We start from the raw sequence: 15635 nt of genomic DNA, 5'->3' as shown, positions 1-15635 counted from the left end.
GAACCAGGTGACAGAAAACCACAGATTTATGTGCCGGGAAACCAAGGAATTGGGTACCGGGAAGCAGAGGAACCAGGCGATGTGAAACGAAATAATTGGGCGCCAAGAAACCAAAGAAAAGGGCCCAGAGAAAGGATACTGAGCAACCACAGAATTGGGTGCAAGGAAACCACAGAATTTGGTGCCAGGAAACAGAGGAACTGGGCAGCAGGAATCTGAAGAACCAGGCAACAGGAAACAAAACATTTGGGCACCAGGCAACTGAAGAATTGGTCACCGAGAAACCAAGGAACTGGGTGATAGGAAACCATGAAATTGGGTGCCGGGTAACCAAGGTAAAGGGTTCTGGGAAAATGGGGAACTGGGCAAAGGGAAACCAAGGAGCCGTGTGCTGGGCAAACTCAGATTTGGGCGCTGGGAAACTGAGGAACCAGGTGATGGGAAACCACAGATTTGGGCGCCGGAAACCATGGAATGGGAAAGTGAGGAACTGGGTGCCAGGAAACCGAGGAGCTGGGCTCCAGGAATCCGAGGAACCAGGTGCTGGAAAATGAAAGAACTCGGCGCCGGGAAACCAAAGAAAAGGGAACCAGGAATGTAAGGAACTGTGTGCCTGGAAACTGCAGGATCAGGTGTCGGGAAACCGAGGAATTAGGCACCAGGAAACCGAGGAAGCAGGCACCAGGGAATTGACAAACTTGGTTCTGGAAGACTGAGGAACCCGTGTACCAGGAAACCAAGGAATTAGGCACCGGGAAATGGAGGAACAGGGTACCAGGAAGCCACGGAATTGGGTGCCAGGTAACCGACAACACGAGTATGCGGAAACTGGGGAACTGAGCAATGGGAAACCAAGGAACCGGGTGCCAGGCAACCATAGAATTGGGCGCCGTGAAACTGGGAACCGGGTGCCGGGAAACCGAGGGACAGGGTGCTGGGAAAACAAGGAAAAGGGTGCTGGGAAAACGAGGAACCGGGTGCCGGGAAACCGAAGAATTGGGCACTTGGAAACCAAGGAACCGGGTATCGGGCAACCAAAGAATTGGGCGCCGGTAAACCGAGGAATGGGTCACCAGGAAACCGAGGAATCGGATGCTGGGAAACTGAGAAATTGGGTTCCAGTAAAACGAACAACCAGGCACAAGGAAATCGAGGAACCGGGTAAAAGGACCTGAAGGAACCGGGTGCCGGGAAACCTAGAAATTGGGCAATGGGTATCCGAGGAACTAGGTGCCGCGAAGCCACAAAATTGGGTGCTGGGTAACAGAGGAACCAGGTGCTGGGAAACCACAGAATTGGGTGCCGAGAAACCAAGGAACTGGGTGACGGGAAACCGAGAGACTGTGTGCCGGGAAACCACGGAATTGGGTGTCGGGAAACCAAGGTACCGGGTGCTGGGAAAACGGGGAGCTGGGCAACAGGAAACCAAGGAACCGGGTACCGGGCAACCAAAGAACTGGGCACTAGGAAACCGAGGAACTGGTTGCTGGGAAGCCGAAGAACTGGGTGCCGGTAAGCCAAGAAAAAGGGTGCTGGGAAACCGGGGACAACAGGAAACCAGGCAACTGGGTACCTGACAACCACAGATTTGGGCGTCGGCAAACCGAGGAACCAGGTGCCAGGAATCCGAGAGACCATGTGCCAGGAAACCATGGAATTGGGTGACGGGAAAATGAGGAATCAGGTGCTGGGAAACGGGGGAACTGGGCAACGGGAAACCAAGGAACCGGGTAACAGTCAGCCAAAGAAACAGGCAACAGGCAACCGAAGACCAGGTGCTGAGAAACAACAGAATTGGGCGCTGCAAAACCAAGAACTAGGTGACAGGAAATCACAGATTTGGGCACCAGGAAACCAAAGAATTGGGCGATGAGAAACCAAATAACTGGGCGCTGGGAAACTGAGGAATTGGTCACCGGGAAACCGAGGAACCGGGCGCCAGGAAACCACAGAATTGGGTGCTGAGAAACCGAGGAACCAGATGCTGGGAAACCACAGAACTGGAACCGGGAAACCAAGGAACCAGATGCCGGGACACCACAGAATTGGGCACCGGGAAACTGACAAACCGAGTGCCGGGAAACCGAGGATCCTGGTGCCGGGAAACCAAGGAAAAGGGTGTGGGGAAACCACAGAACCCGGTACCTGGCAACCACAGACTTGGGCGCCGGGAAAACAAGGAAGCGGGTGATGAGAAACCACAGAGTTGGGCACTGGACAACCGAGGAACCGGGTGCTGGGAAACCAAGGAACCAGGTCCCGGGCAACTGAAGAACTGGACACCGGAAACCGAGGAACCGGGCGTTGGGAAACTGAGGAAACGGGTGCCGGGAAACCATGGAATTGGGTGCCAGGCAACCGAGGAACCGGGTGCTGGGAAACCTGGGAACTGGGCAACGGGAAACCAAGTAACTGGGTGACGGGAAACCAAAGAACTCGGCACTAGGAAACCGAGGAACCAGGTGCCAGAAAACCATAGAAGGGAGCGCTGGGAAACTAGAGGAACCACATGACAGGAAACCACAGATTTGGTTGCCGGGAAACCGAGGAACCGTATACTGGGCAACCAAAGAACTGGACGCTAGGAAACAAAGGAACCAAGTCCCAGGCAACCAAAGAACTGGGCTCTGGAAACCGAGGAACTGGGTACCGGGAAACCTGGGAACTGGACAACCATAAAACAAGAAACCGGGTACCGGGCAACCAAAGAACTGGACGCCGGGAAACCGAGCAAACGGGTGCCGGGAAACCATGGAATTGGGTGCTGGGAAACCGAGGAACCAGGTGCTGGGAATCCTACGAACTGGGTAATGGGAAACCAAGGAACCAGTACCTGGGAAAACACTGAACTGGGCACCGGGAAACCAAGGAACCGATTGCTGGGAAACCACAGACTTGGGAGCCGGGAAACCAAGGAACTGGGCACCGGGAAACATGGAAACTGAGCAACAGGAAAACAAGAAACCGGGTACCGGGCTACCAGAGAATTGGGCGCTAGGAAACCGAGGAACCGGGTGACGGGAAACCCAGGAAATGGGTGCCAGGAAACCAAGTAAAAGTGTGCTGGGAAACCGGGGAACTGGGGAACGGGAAAACAGGGACCAGGTGCCGAGAAACCACAGAATTGGGCACCGGGAAACTGAGGAACTGGGCGCAGGGAAGCCAAAGATTTGGGCACCGGGAAACCGATTAATTGGTCACTGTGAAAATGACGAATTGGGTGCTGGGAAACTGAGGAATTCTGCTGCAGTAAACTGAACAACCTGGCACCGGGAAACCGAGGAACCGGGTAAAAGGACCTGAAGGAACCACGCACCAGGAAACCTAGAAATTAGGCAATGGGTATCCGAGGAACCGGGTGCCAGGATACCATGAAATTGGGTGCCGGGTAACCGAATAACCGGGTGCTGGGAAAGTGGGAAACCAGGCAACAGGAAACCAAGGAACCAGGTCCCGGGCAACCAGAGAATTGGGCGTCAGGCAACTGAGAAACCGGGTGCCAGGAAACCAGAGAATTAGGCACCAGGCACCCGAGAAATTCTGCACCGGGAAGCCGAGGAACCGGGTGCCGGGAAACCAACAAAATGGGTGCCAGGAAACCAAGGAAAAGAGTGCTGGGAAACTGGGGAACTGGGCAACGGGAAAACAGGGAACCGGGTGCTGGGAAACCACAGAATTGGGCACCATGAAACCACGGAACCGGGTGCCAGGAAACCAAGGAACCGAGTAGCGGGCAACCAAAGAACTGGGCACTAGAAAACGAAGGAACTGGGTGCAGGGAAACTGAGGAAAAGGGTACTGGGAAACCGGAGAACTGGGCAACGGGAAAACAGGGAAATGCCTGCCGGGAAACCACAGAGTTGGGCGCCGGGTAACCGAGGAACTGGGTGATGGGAAACAACAGAATTGGGCACCAGGAAACTGAGGAACCGGGTAACGGGGAACCACAGAATTCGGTGCCGGGAAACTGAGGAACTGGGTGCCAGGATACCGAGAGATCGTGTGACGGGAAACCATGGAATTGGGTGCCCGGAAACCGAGGTACCGGGTGCTGGGAAACCGGGGAACTGGGGAACAGGAAACCAAGGAACCAGGTACTGGGCAACAAAAGAAATGTGCGCCGGGCAACCGAGGAACCAGGTGCCAAGAAACCTCAGAATTGGGCGCTGCAAAACCAAGAACTAGGTGACAGGAAATCACAGATTTGGGCACCAGGAAACCGAAGAATTGGGCACCAGGAAACCAAGGAACTGGCCAACGAGAAACCAAATAATTGGGCACTGGGAAACCGAGGAATTAGTCACCGGGAAACCAAGGAACCAGATGCTGGGAAACCACAGAATTGGGCACTGGGAAACCGATGAACCAGGTGCCGGGAAACAGAGGAACCTGGTGCCAGGAAAACAAGGAAAAGGGTGCTGGGAAACCGGGGAACTGGGCACTAGGCAACCAGGGAACCGGGTACTGGTCAACAAGGAAATGGGCGCCGGGCAACCGAGGAACCAGCTGCCGAGAAACGGAAGAACTGGGCACCGGGAAACCGAGGAATTGGGCACTGGGAAACCGAGGAACTAGATGCTGGGAAACCAAGGAACCAGGCGACGGAATGCCAAACAACTGGGCGCCAGGCAACCGAGATATTCGGCACCGGGAAACCGAGGAACCGGGTGCTGGGAATCCTACAAACTGGGTAGTGGGAAACCAAGGAACCGGTACCTGGGAAAACACTGAACTGGGCGCTGGGAAACTAAGGAACCATGTGACGGGAAACCACAGATTTGGGCACCGGGAAACCCAGGAAACGGGTACCGGGCAACAAAAGAACTGGGCGCTAGGAAACCAAGGAACCAGGTCCCGGGCAGCCAAAGAATTGGGCACTGGAAACCGAGAAACTGCGTGCCGGGAAACTGAGGAAACAGGTGCAGGGAAGCCATGGAATTGCATGCCTGGAGACTGAGCAACCGGATGCCGGGAAACCAAGGAAAAGTGTGCTGGGAAACTGGGCAATGGGAAACCAGGGAACCGGGTACCTGGCAAGAACAGAATTGGGCGCTGGGAAACCGAGGAACCGGGTGCCGGGAAACCGAGGAACCGGGTACAGGGAAACCATGGAAATGGGTGCCGGGATACCGAGGAACCGGGTGCTGGGAATCCATGGAAATGGGTGCCGGGAAACCGAGCACTGGGTGCTGGGAAACCTGGGAACTGGGCATCGGGAAACCAAGAAACCGGGTACCAGGCAACCAAAGAGTTGTGCAATGGGAAACAGAGGAACTGGGTGCCGGGAAACCACAGAATTAGGCACTGGGAAACTGAGGAACAAGGTGATGGGAAACCACAGGCAACCAAGGAAATGGGTACCGAACAACCAAAGAACTGGGCGCTAGTAAATCAAGGAACCAGGTCACAGGCAACCAAAGAATTGGGCACTGGGCAACTGAGGAACCGGGTTCCAGGAAACCAAGGAAAAGGGTGCCGGGAAACCGAGGAAACGTGCCAGGAAACCACAGAATTGGGTGCCGGGAAACCGAGGAACCGGGTTCTCAAACAACTGGGACTGGGCAACGGGAAACCAAGGAACCACATGCTGGGAAACCACAGAATTGGGCACGAGGAAACCAAGGAACCAGGTGCCGGGAAACCACAGAATTGGGCACTGGGAAACCAAGGAAATGGGTGCTGGGAAACCGAGGAACCTGATGCCGGGAAACCAAGAAAAAGGGTGCTGGGAAACCTGGGACCTTGGCAATGGAAAACCAAGGAACCGGGTATCAGGCAACCAAAGAACTGGACCCTGGGAAACCGAGGAACCGGGTGCCGGGAAACCGAGGAACCGGGTGCTAGGAAAGCTGGGAACTGGGCAACAGGAAACCTAGGAACCGGCTACTGGGCAAACAAAGAATTCGGCGCTAGGAAACCAAGGAACCAGGTGCTGGGAAACCACAGAAGTTGGCGCCGGGAAACTGAGGAACCACGTGAGGGGAAACCCAGGAACCGGGTACTGGGCAACCAAAGAACTGGATGCTAGGAAACCAAGGAACCAGGTCCCGGGCAACCAAAGAATTGGGCGCTGGAAACTGAGGAACCGGACGCCGGGAAACCGAGGAAACGGGTGCCGGGAAACCGAGGTACTCGGTGCTGGGGATCCTACGAACTGGGTAGTGGGAAACCAAGGAACCGGTACCTGGGAAAACACTGAACTGGGCACCAGGAAACTGAGGAACCGAGTGCTGGGAATCCTACGAACTGGGTAATGGGAAACCAAGGAACCTGTACCTGGGAAACCACTGAACTGGGCACCGGGAAACCGACTAACCGGGTGCTGGGAAACCACAGAATTGGGCATCGGGAAACCGAGGAACTGGGTGCCGGGACACCACAGAATTGGGCGCTGCAAAAACGACGATCCAGGTGCCCGGAAACCAAGGAAAAGGGTGCTGGGGAACTGGGCAACCAGAAACCAAGAAACCAGATCCTGGGCAACAAAAGAATTGGGCCCCGGGCCACCAAGGGAACAGGTACCTGGCAAACACAGAACTGAGCGCCTGTAAACCGAGGAACCAGGTGCCGGGATAATAAGGAACCGGGTGCCGGGAAATTATGGAATTGGGTGCCGGGAAACCGAGGAACCGGGTGCTTGGACAACTGGGACAGGGTAACAGGAAACCAAGGAAACATGTATCAGGCAACCAAAGAACTGGGCGCTAGTAAACCAAGGAACAAGGTGGTGGGACACCGAAGAAAGGGGTGCCAGGAAACCGAGGAAAAGGGTGCTGGGAAACAGGGGAACTGGGCAACGGGAAACCAAGAAACCAGGTCCTGGGCAACAAAAGAATTGGGCACCAGGCAATCAAGGAACCGGGTGTCGAGAAACCACAGAATTGGGCACTGCGAAACCAAGGAACCAGGTTACAGCAAACCACAGATTTGGGCACTGGGAAACCAAGGAACCATGTGACAGGAAACCAAATAATTGGGGGCTAGGAATCGAGGAATTGGTCACCGAGAAAACGAGGAACCGGGTACCAGGAAACCATGGAACTGGACAACGGGAAACCGAAGAACCAGATGTTGGGAAACCACAGAATTGGGTACTGGGAAACCGAAAAACCGGGTGCCGGGAAACCGAGAGACCCTGAGCTGGGAAACCGAGGAACTGGGTGCCAGGCAACCGAGGAACTGGGTCCCAGGAAACTGAGGAAAACGGTGCCGGGAAACCACATATTTGGGCGCTGGGAAACAGAGGAACCAGGTGCTGGGAAACCTGGGAACTAGGCAACGAGAAACCTAGGAACCAGCTACAAGGCAAACAAAGAGTTTGGCGCTTGGAAACCGAGGAACCAGGTGCCAGGAACCAAAGAAGTTGGCACTGGGAAACTGAGGAACCACGTGAGGGGAAACCACAGATTTGGGCGCCAGGAAACCAAGTAACCGGGTACCTGGCAAACACAGAATCAGGTGCCAGGAAACGGAGGAATCAGGTGCCAGGAAACCATGGAATTCGGTGCCAGGAAACCAAGGAACCGGGTGCTGCGAAATCTGGGAACTGGGCAACGGGAAACCAAGGAACCATGTATCAGGCAACCAAAGAACTGAGCACTAGGAAACCGAGGAACTGGGTGCCAGGAAACCAAGGAACTGGGTGCTGGGAAACCTGAGCAATGGGAAACCAAGGATCCAGGTACCTGAAGACCACAGAATTGGGCGCCGGGAAACCGAGGAACCGGGCGCCAGAAAACCGAGGAAGCAGGTGCCGAGAAACCACAGAACTGGGCGCTGTGAAAGGAAGGAACCAGGTGACAGGACAGCACAGATTTGGGCACTGGGAAACCAAAGAACTGGGCACCGGGAAACCTATGAACCAGGTGACGGGAAACCAAATAACTCAGCGCTGGGAAACCACAGAATTGGGCACTGGGAAACCGACAATCTGGGTGCCCGGAAACCAAAACAAAGGATGCTGGGAATCTGGGGAACTGGGAAAGGGGAAACCAAGAAACCGGGTCCCGGGCAACAAAAGAACTGGGCGCCGGGCAACCAAGGAATCATGTACCTGAATGCCACAGAATTGGGCGCCAGGAAAACAAGGAACTGGGTGCTGGGAAACCGGGGAACTGGGCAAAGGGAAACCAAGGAATCTGGTGCTGAGAAACCACAGAATTGGGCGCCGAGAAACCGAGGAACCGTGTGCCAGGAAACCAAGGAACTGGGTGCCGGGAAACCGAGGAACCGGGTGCCAGGCAAACAAAAAATTCGGCACTAGCAAACCAAGGAAGTAGGTGCCGGGAAACCATAGAAGTGGGCGCTGGGAAACTGAGGAACTACGTGACGGGAAACCGCAGACTTCGGGCACCGGGAAACCCAGGAAACTGGGCAACAAAAGAACTGGGCGCTAGGAAACCAAGGAACCGGGTCCGGGGCAGCCAAAGCATTGGGCACTGGAAACTGAGGAACTGCATGCCGGGAAACTGAGGAAACAGGTGCCGGGAAACCATGGAACTGCATGCCGGGAGACGGAGGAACCAGATGCCGGGAAACCAAGGAAAAGGTTGCTGGGAAACGGGCAACGGGAAACCGAGAAACCAGGTCCCAGGCAACAAAAGAATTGGGCTCTGGGCAACAAAGGATCCAGGAACTGGGCAACCACAGAATTGGGCGCCGGGAAACTGAGGACCCGGGTTCCAGGATACCAAGGAATTGGGTGCCGGCAATCCGAGGAACCAGGTGCTGGGAAACTGGGGAACTGGGCAACGGAAAACCAGGAAACCACGTACCTGGCAACCGCAGAATTGGGCACTGGGAAACTGAGGACCCAGGTTCCGGAATACCAAGGAACTGGGTGCCGGCAATCCGAGAAACCAGGTGCTGGGAAACCGGGCAAGGGGAAACCAGGGAACCGGGTACCTGGCAACCGCAGAACTGGGCACTGGGAAACCGAGGAACCGGTGCCGGGAAACCAAGGAACTGGGTGCTGGGTAACCGAGGTACCAGGTGCTGGGAAACTGGGGAACAGGGCAACGGGAAACCAGGGAACCGGGTGCCAGGAAACGACAGAATACGGCACCAGGAAACAGAGGAACCGGGGTTGGGAAACCGAGGAACTGGGTGCTGGGAAAGCTGGGAACTGGGCAACAGGAAACCAAGGAACCAGTTATCAGGCAGCCAACGAACTGGGCACTAGGAAACCGAGGAACTAGGTGCCAGGAAACTGAGGAACCGGGTGCCGGGAAGGCAAGGAAAAGGGGGCTGGGAAACTGGGGAACTGGGCAACTGGAAATCAGGGAACTGGGTACCTGGCAACCAAAGAATTGGGTGCTAGGAAACCAAGGAACCAGGTCCCGGGCAACAAAAGAATTGGCTCTGGGCAACAAAAGAACTGGGTACCTGGTAACCACAGATTTGGGCACCAAGAAACCGAGGAACCAGGCAACAGGAAACCAAATAATTGGGCGCTGGGAATCGAGGAATTGGTCACCAGGAAACTGAGGAACCGGGTGCCAGGAAACCAAGGAACTGGGCAACGGGAAACCAAAGAACCAGATGCTGGGAAACCAAAGAACCAGGTGCCGGGAAACTGAGGAACTGGGTGCCGGGAAACCAAGAGACCCTGAGCTGGGAAACCGAGGAACTGGGTGCCGGAAGACAGAGGAGTCAGGTACCGGTAAAGTATGGAATTGGGCACTTGGAAACTGAGGAACCAGGCACCAGGAAACCATGGAATTGGACACCAGGAAACTGAGGAGTCAGCACCAGGAAACTTAGGTACCAGGCACCAAGAAACTGAGGAGTCGGCCCTGGGAAAATGAGGAACCAGGTACCAGGAAACCATGGAATTGGGCACCGGAAACCAAGGAACTGAGCAACGGGAAACTGAGGAGTCGGCACCAGGAAACCATTCATTTGGGCACTGGGAAACAAGGAACCAAGCACTGGGAAACCAAGGAGTTGGCACTGGGAGACCATGGAACCAAGCACTGGGAAACTGAGGAATCAGCTACTGGGAAACCACGGAACTGGGCACCGGGAAACCAAGGAATTGGCACCAGGAAACTATGGAACTGGGCACTGGGAAAGCGTGGAATTGGGCACCTGGAAACAGAGGAACCTGGCACCAGGAAACCGAGGAGCCAGCACCAGGAAACCATGGTATCGGACACCAAGAAACCGAGGAACTGAGTAACAGAAAAGTGAGGAGTCAGGTACCAGGAAACCACGGAATTGGGTCCTGGGAAACCATGAAGTCAGGCACTGGGAAACGGAGGAACTGGCCACCGAGAAACTGAGGAGTCAGGTACCGGAAACCACAAGCGGGAGAGGGACTGCACAGGGCCGGTGGCCATCAAAGAAAGAGGGCAGTCCCCAACAGCTTCCTGCTGCACAGGACTCCATGAGATACTTTTCAACAAATTGTTTAAAAAGCAAAATAAAAGATAAATAATTCAGCTGGGTTGTTGGGCTTGCAGGAAGGAAGATTGAGAGCCCTCTAATTTTCAAATTAGAAGTCATTCCATTTTGCAGAGATTTTTTGCAAAGCTGCCATGGGTATGGTGCAGAAAGATACTTAAACACCTGCCAAAGTCAAAGCACCAGCCTATGCCTTATTTAAAATTAGATACAAACTTAAATAATCTTCACTGAATCAACATGTCTTCAGACAAATGTAGACTTCAGCTTAGTGAGTGCTAGAATATTTACCAAAGAAGCAGCGAGACTAAAACAGCATTTCAGCTAGTTGCCAGGAACAACCTGTAGGGAAGGATGCTTTTGGAAGAAACAAAGCCCATGTACCCATGGGATATGAAGACAGCCTCATGCAAAACAGCACTGTGGCGTTGGCATTGTGGTACTTACTACAGTGGTGGAGCAGAGACACTGACTTAGAAAGTGAAAGAGCCTGAAGGAGGTACGACCACTGCTCATAAGCACACCCATCTACAGAGCAGGGACAAAGCCTTTATTGTTACAGCCAGGTAATACCTTCTCAAATGAAAGCAGTAACTTGTTTTAACCCTCAGCATACTGAAAAGCTTCCATCAGAAATGGATGGTATTTCTCACTTTTTTCTTGTATATTTGCAAGAAAGACCAGCCTGTTGCTATCCTGCAGTCATCTGCTTTGGCTTATGTTTAATTGCAATGTACAAGGTCAGCTGCACCTCCCTCCTGCATAGCTAAGCCCTGAGCAAGATGTCTGAAGCAGTAGCAGCTGGACAGAGGGGAAGGGGCAGGCTTTCATTGCACAGACCCAGACACAATCCGGCAGAGATCAGGATGAACTATCTGACCTAGCTTCTCAGACTAAGCTCTGGGGCTTGTACTGTACCCAGATGAGACTGCTCAAAGCAAGTGCAGCTATGCCTGCCTCACACAGAAGTCACCACTGCCAGCTGCCAAATGCTTTGTTCAAAGCTCCCATCCCCACAAAACGCTGGCAAGGGAGGAGCAAGGCAGGATGTGCTGGTGGCACGGAAATGCCAGCAGGAACCTCAGCAGACCACCACCCTCCCTCTCAGCAGCACATCGCATCTGCGGTGCAGGCTGCAGAACAACATGTTCCCAAAGGATGGACAGGACAGGGTTTCCATCCCCTCCACAAGACAGGTGTATGTTCAGCACTGACTGTCCTGGGGGAAGAGAGAATGAAGAGGACATGGGCTCAAGCCCAGAACAGGTCAGAGCAGGCAATGGTGTCTGGATGAGACTTAATGGGCTGTGACACCAACAGTCCTTCAGCTGACAGGTTAAAGGAATTCAGTTTTCGTTTGAAGAACACACCACTGGGCTTTGCTGATCTGCAATCTTCTCCTGTGACACACTTTCCCCATTTTTTCTGTCTTGTTTTGTCAAAGACTTTTCACCTAATCTGTAGGATACAAATGGCTACAAACACATTAAGTGACGTGTAAAAACAGCACAGCTACATGTGGCAAGCCGCAGCACACAGTCCTCCTTACAAAGGGACATGAAATCTTACAGTGAATTCAAGAAACAATAGACAAATTATTTGCCGCACTGCTTAACATGATTTCTTAAGGAAAAAAGATGTCTGCAGTCACTGATGTATGCCCATCAGCTTTCTCCACCTCACCTTATCAACAGCTTTTGAATTTGTTAACTGGTTTCAAAGTTAATTATAACATTTCCACAACTTTTGTGTGTTTGCACATTTGGTGTGACAGAATCACAAAATGGTTTGGGTTGGAAGTGACCTTCAAAGATCACCTAGTCCAACTCCTCTAACACAGGCAGGATCACCTTTCCCTAGGTTGGGTTGTGCAAAGCACTGACCAACCTGACTTTGAATAATTTCAGTGACGGGGCATCCACAGCTTCTATGGGTGTCCATTCCATTAGGTTCACTGTAACTCACAACCAGCCAGCACAGCACATGTTCTGCCCCTTGCTCAGGACTAGTGGAAAGCTAAACGTATACTGGAAGTAGAGACAAGCTGGAAGTATGGCAATGGGCAAGGTTATAGGCACAGAGGCCAAGTTTCTTGAAATGCAACTTGGTTTTAAGTGATGTGATCTATGTGAAAAACAATGTGTATGTATTTCACACTTTGCATGGTTTTCAAATATAACCTATACTTTCATTGCAAAGAGTGTGAGTTGTCTTTTAAATATGAAACCATGTGTCTAGAAATAAAGCATGTTAGAACCAATTTGTAAAAAATTAGAGGCTTCTTACAGAGATTCCTCCAACTCCACTTGATGGAAAAGCTGGTTTTGCTCTGCTGCCTGTCAAGAAGACCACAGCCCATCCATGTGTCAGAGATTCCCTGGAATCTACAGGAATCTGAGGCCATCCACCTTCTTTGTCTCCTCTCGTGTGTCATCATGAGCCTCCTCACAGTCTCGGCCTAGCACCCAGCAGGAGGCTGGGGTAAGGATCTTCTAAAAAGATTGCTACCCTTGCCTGCATTACTTCTGACTAACGCTCTTGCTGTCCCGGTTAACATGCCCTCCCGAGGATGAGCTGCTGTATCAGGAAGGGTATGATGGGCCAGTAAATGGGGGAAGAGCAAGGGATGATGGCAGGGATACCTGAAGGCAGCTGAACCCTGCTTTTGCTTGTGTTGGTGAGGTCTGTATATGCACAGACCAAGGGGACAGGGCAGGCCTGAGTAAAGCCATCAGTGCTGGGACCGAAGCAGGCAAGGAAGGGAGGAGGCTGTGCAGATGCAAAGCCAGAGAACTGACCTTCATTTGAATCCCCAGCTGCGAAGTCCTGAGGAATGCGAGGTCTTCTTAATAAACTTTTGGGCGAGGAGTAGGAATAGGACCGTGACCGAATGCCAGACCCTATACATTCCTACAAGAAATTGAAGCAAAATAAAACTTGCACCATTTTCAAGTGCATCAGCAACAGAAACAAAATAAATCAGTGTTGGAATTTCTGAAAGACAGATGACCATATGCACACATTTTCTTGCTTCATTAAAGCTTTAAGTTGAAGCATAGATTTTAACAACTTCATTTGAATTCTTAGGAAACCTGTTATATTTCCACCATGATAAAATTTTTTATATTACAGGTAATAATTTGCAGGTGAAAGTTAGATTAAGTTTACATTATTTTCCAGTTTGGTACTAAGCACCGTTCAAATAATGTTGTCAACCATTGTATCAATGATGAAGCTATCTTCTTTTAGCAAGACAGTGATGAATCTTAGTACTTTAATACATCAAGAACATTTCATGTAGACTAACGCCCTGCCTTGGTAATTACTGATGTCAGAATTTTCAAACAAAGGAGGTAGTCTCTTTCTCTTTCCATTCTTCATTTTCTTAATTGTGTTTGAAAAGGCTTTCTGATCCCCAAATATGTCAATGGTAAAGCTTGAAAAGACATCCCCTGATTTTTTAGACATCATTTACATTTCAAGAGTCTCCTCCTAAACTGCTTACCTTATCATTTCTAGAAGTAGCCCTAACACTTAATTCAGTGTTTGTGCCAGACTCTTTTTCTCCCTTTATGTAATCATTTGGTGAAGGTACGATAAAGCTCTACAACAGCAAGAAGTCTATCTAATAAAGAAGCCCTATGAATAAAAAAAAAACTCCTATGTATGTGTCTGAAGATCCTAGAAATGGCACCATGGTCTAAGAAAATGAATGGAGCCAGGACACCTTAGAAAATCATATTTAGGAGGAGAGATTTGCACTAATCAGTGTAACAAACCCAGCTGACCCTCCCTAAATCTAGCAGCAGACAAGTTTTATACTTTACGAAGCTGTTAATCCTTTTACATAACTACAGCTGGTTAAACATTTACCTATTAAATATATTTTGGTTAGAAAATGCTGATACACTGAATCTAAGATATTTCCTTTGAAATGCTTCTGATAAATGATGCCTTTTTCAAAGCAGATCTCTGATGGAACCTTCCCAGGGCTGCTGCTAAGCCCAGCCACAACTGAGGAGCTCCAGCTCCACAACAACAGCATGCTGTTCTCTGGAGGAACTAACACCCAGCACTTCCAACTGGGACCTCTTTTTTTAACCCTTCAAATATTACTCACAAGTTTTTAGTGATTTACTTAAAAGGAAAACAATGTAAACCAAGATAGTATCAAATACCTTGGGCTGCAGACTCGTAGATACGTCTAATCCATCTCTGCTACAAGCCATGGCCTTTGAAGAGCCAAGGGGAGGGTAGGGAACGTGTGATCTCTCTGAAGCACCTCCACTTACACCATCTACTTCAAGGTCATCAAGACTTGAACTGCAGCAGAAAACAAAGTCTTTAATTCCCATGAATTCTAGTAATAAACCACCTCAACCTTAATGCAACAAGCAAAGATACTGCTCTATACTCTGACCAATGACAACCCAAACCACCATGTTTATGTCAGTCACCTCTCAGGCTTGCAGTCACCCAGTCAAGGTACTCAGTCCTCTGTACAGGACTTACCTGACCTAATCTTGTTGATCTGCAGTACAGATGTTACCCACAATCACATAGATTCCCACCAGAGCCACCACTGGAGGATGACTTTCAGATTCATGTTCAGCATCTCCCTTAAAATGAAATGTTTTTTTCCACGCATGTACCTGCCTGTACCTGCCTCTCTATATAGACAATAACGAGAACAGAGACAACTACCTCAGATTTCAGTATTAACATATGTAGGTTCGTATGGATGGTTTTTTGAGTGTATGTATTTAAAAGGCCTGACAATGGCTATCCACAGACATCTCATCTTTCATAATCTCAAGGATGAAAGTGAAGGAGGGTCTGCTTACTAATCTCATATTCATTTTAAAACATTTAAACTTAAAAACATACAGGACTATAAAGAGACTGAAAAATCTCCAGCTAAATCAATACTTCAAACACCTAGACACTGTTTGACTAGCAAGGGTTTCTGAGCAGGAGAGTGCAATAAGGTTTCTCAGCAGTATCAAGGTTTCCCAAGATGGGTCTCTTTAGCTACAAGGGCAAGTTCATGGCCTCTTCAGAGTGACTGGAAGGAATGGTTGACTGCTTGCAATAACATTCCAGCCTTACAACATAAAACTTTAAATTATGTGTGGTATTTCTAAATAGCCAGAGTTGATACCAGGAAAAATAGCACAACAATTCCTTCACACATCATTACAATTCACTTTATCAAAGGGAAAACCTATCAA

At 50.9% G+C, this 15635-nt stretch overlaps 1 protein-coding gene across 11 annotated transcripts in view; it reads right to left on the bottom strand.

Annotated features, from left to right (window-relative positions):
• Window positions 1–15635, bottom strand: part of ARHGEF28 (Rho guanine nucleotide exchange factor 28) — a 139820-nt gene that overhangs the window by 47703 nt on the left and 76482 nt on the right. For all 11 annotated transcript variants that reach the window (XM_065047306.1, XM_065047310.1, XM_065047309.1 and 8 more), the window contains 2 exons: window positions 14583–14727; window positions 13203–13314 (listed from right to left, as the gene is read on the bottom strand). In XM_065047306.1, the coding sequence (XP_064903378.1) occupies window positions 13203–13314; window positions 14583–14727 (257 nt within the window). The remainder of the gene's footprint in view (window positions 1–13202; window positions 13315–14582; window positions 14728–15635) is intronic.

Source organism: Columba livia, chromosome Z (assembly GCF_036013475.1).
Source record: "Columba livia isolate bColLiv1 breed racing homer chromosome Z, bColLiv1.pat.W.v2, whole genome shotgun sequence".
Lineage (NCBI taxonomy): Eukaryota > Metazoa > Chordata > Aves > Columbiformes > Columbidae > Columba > Columba livia.
This window is presented reverse-complemented; position numbering and strand designations above follow the sequence as displayed.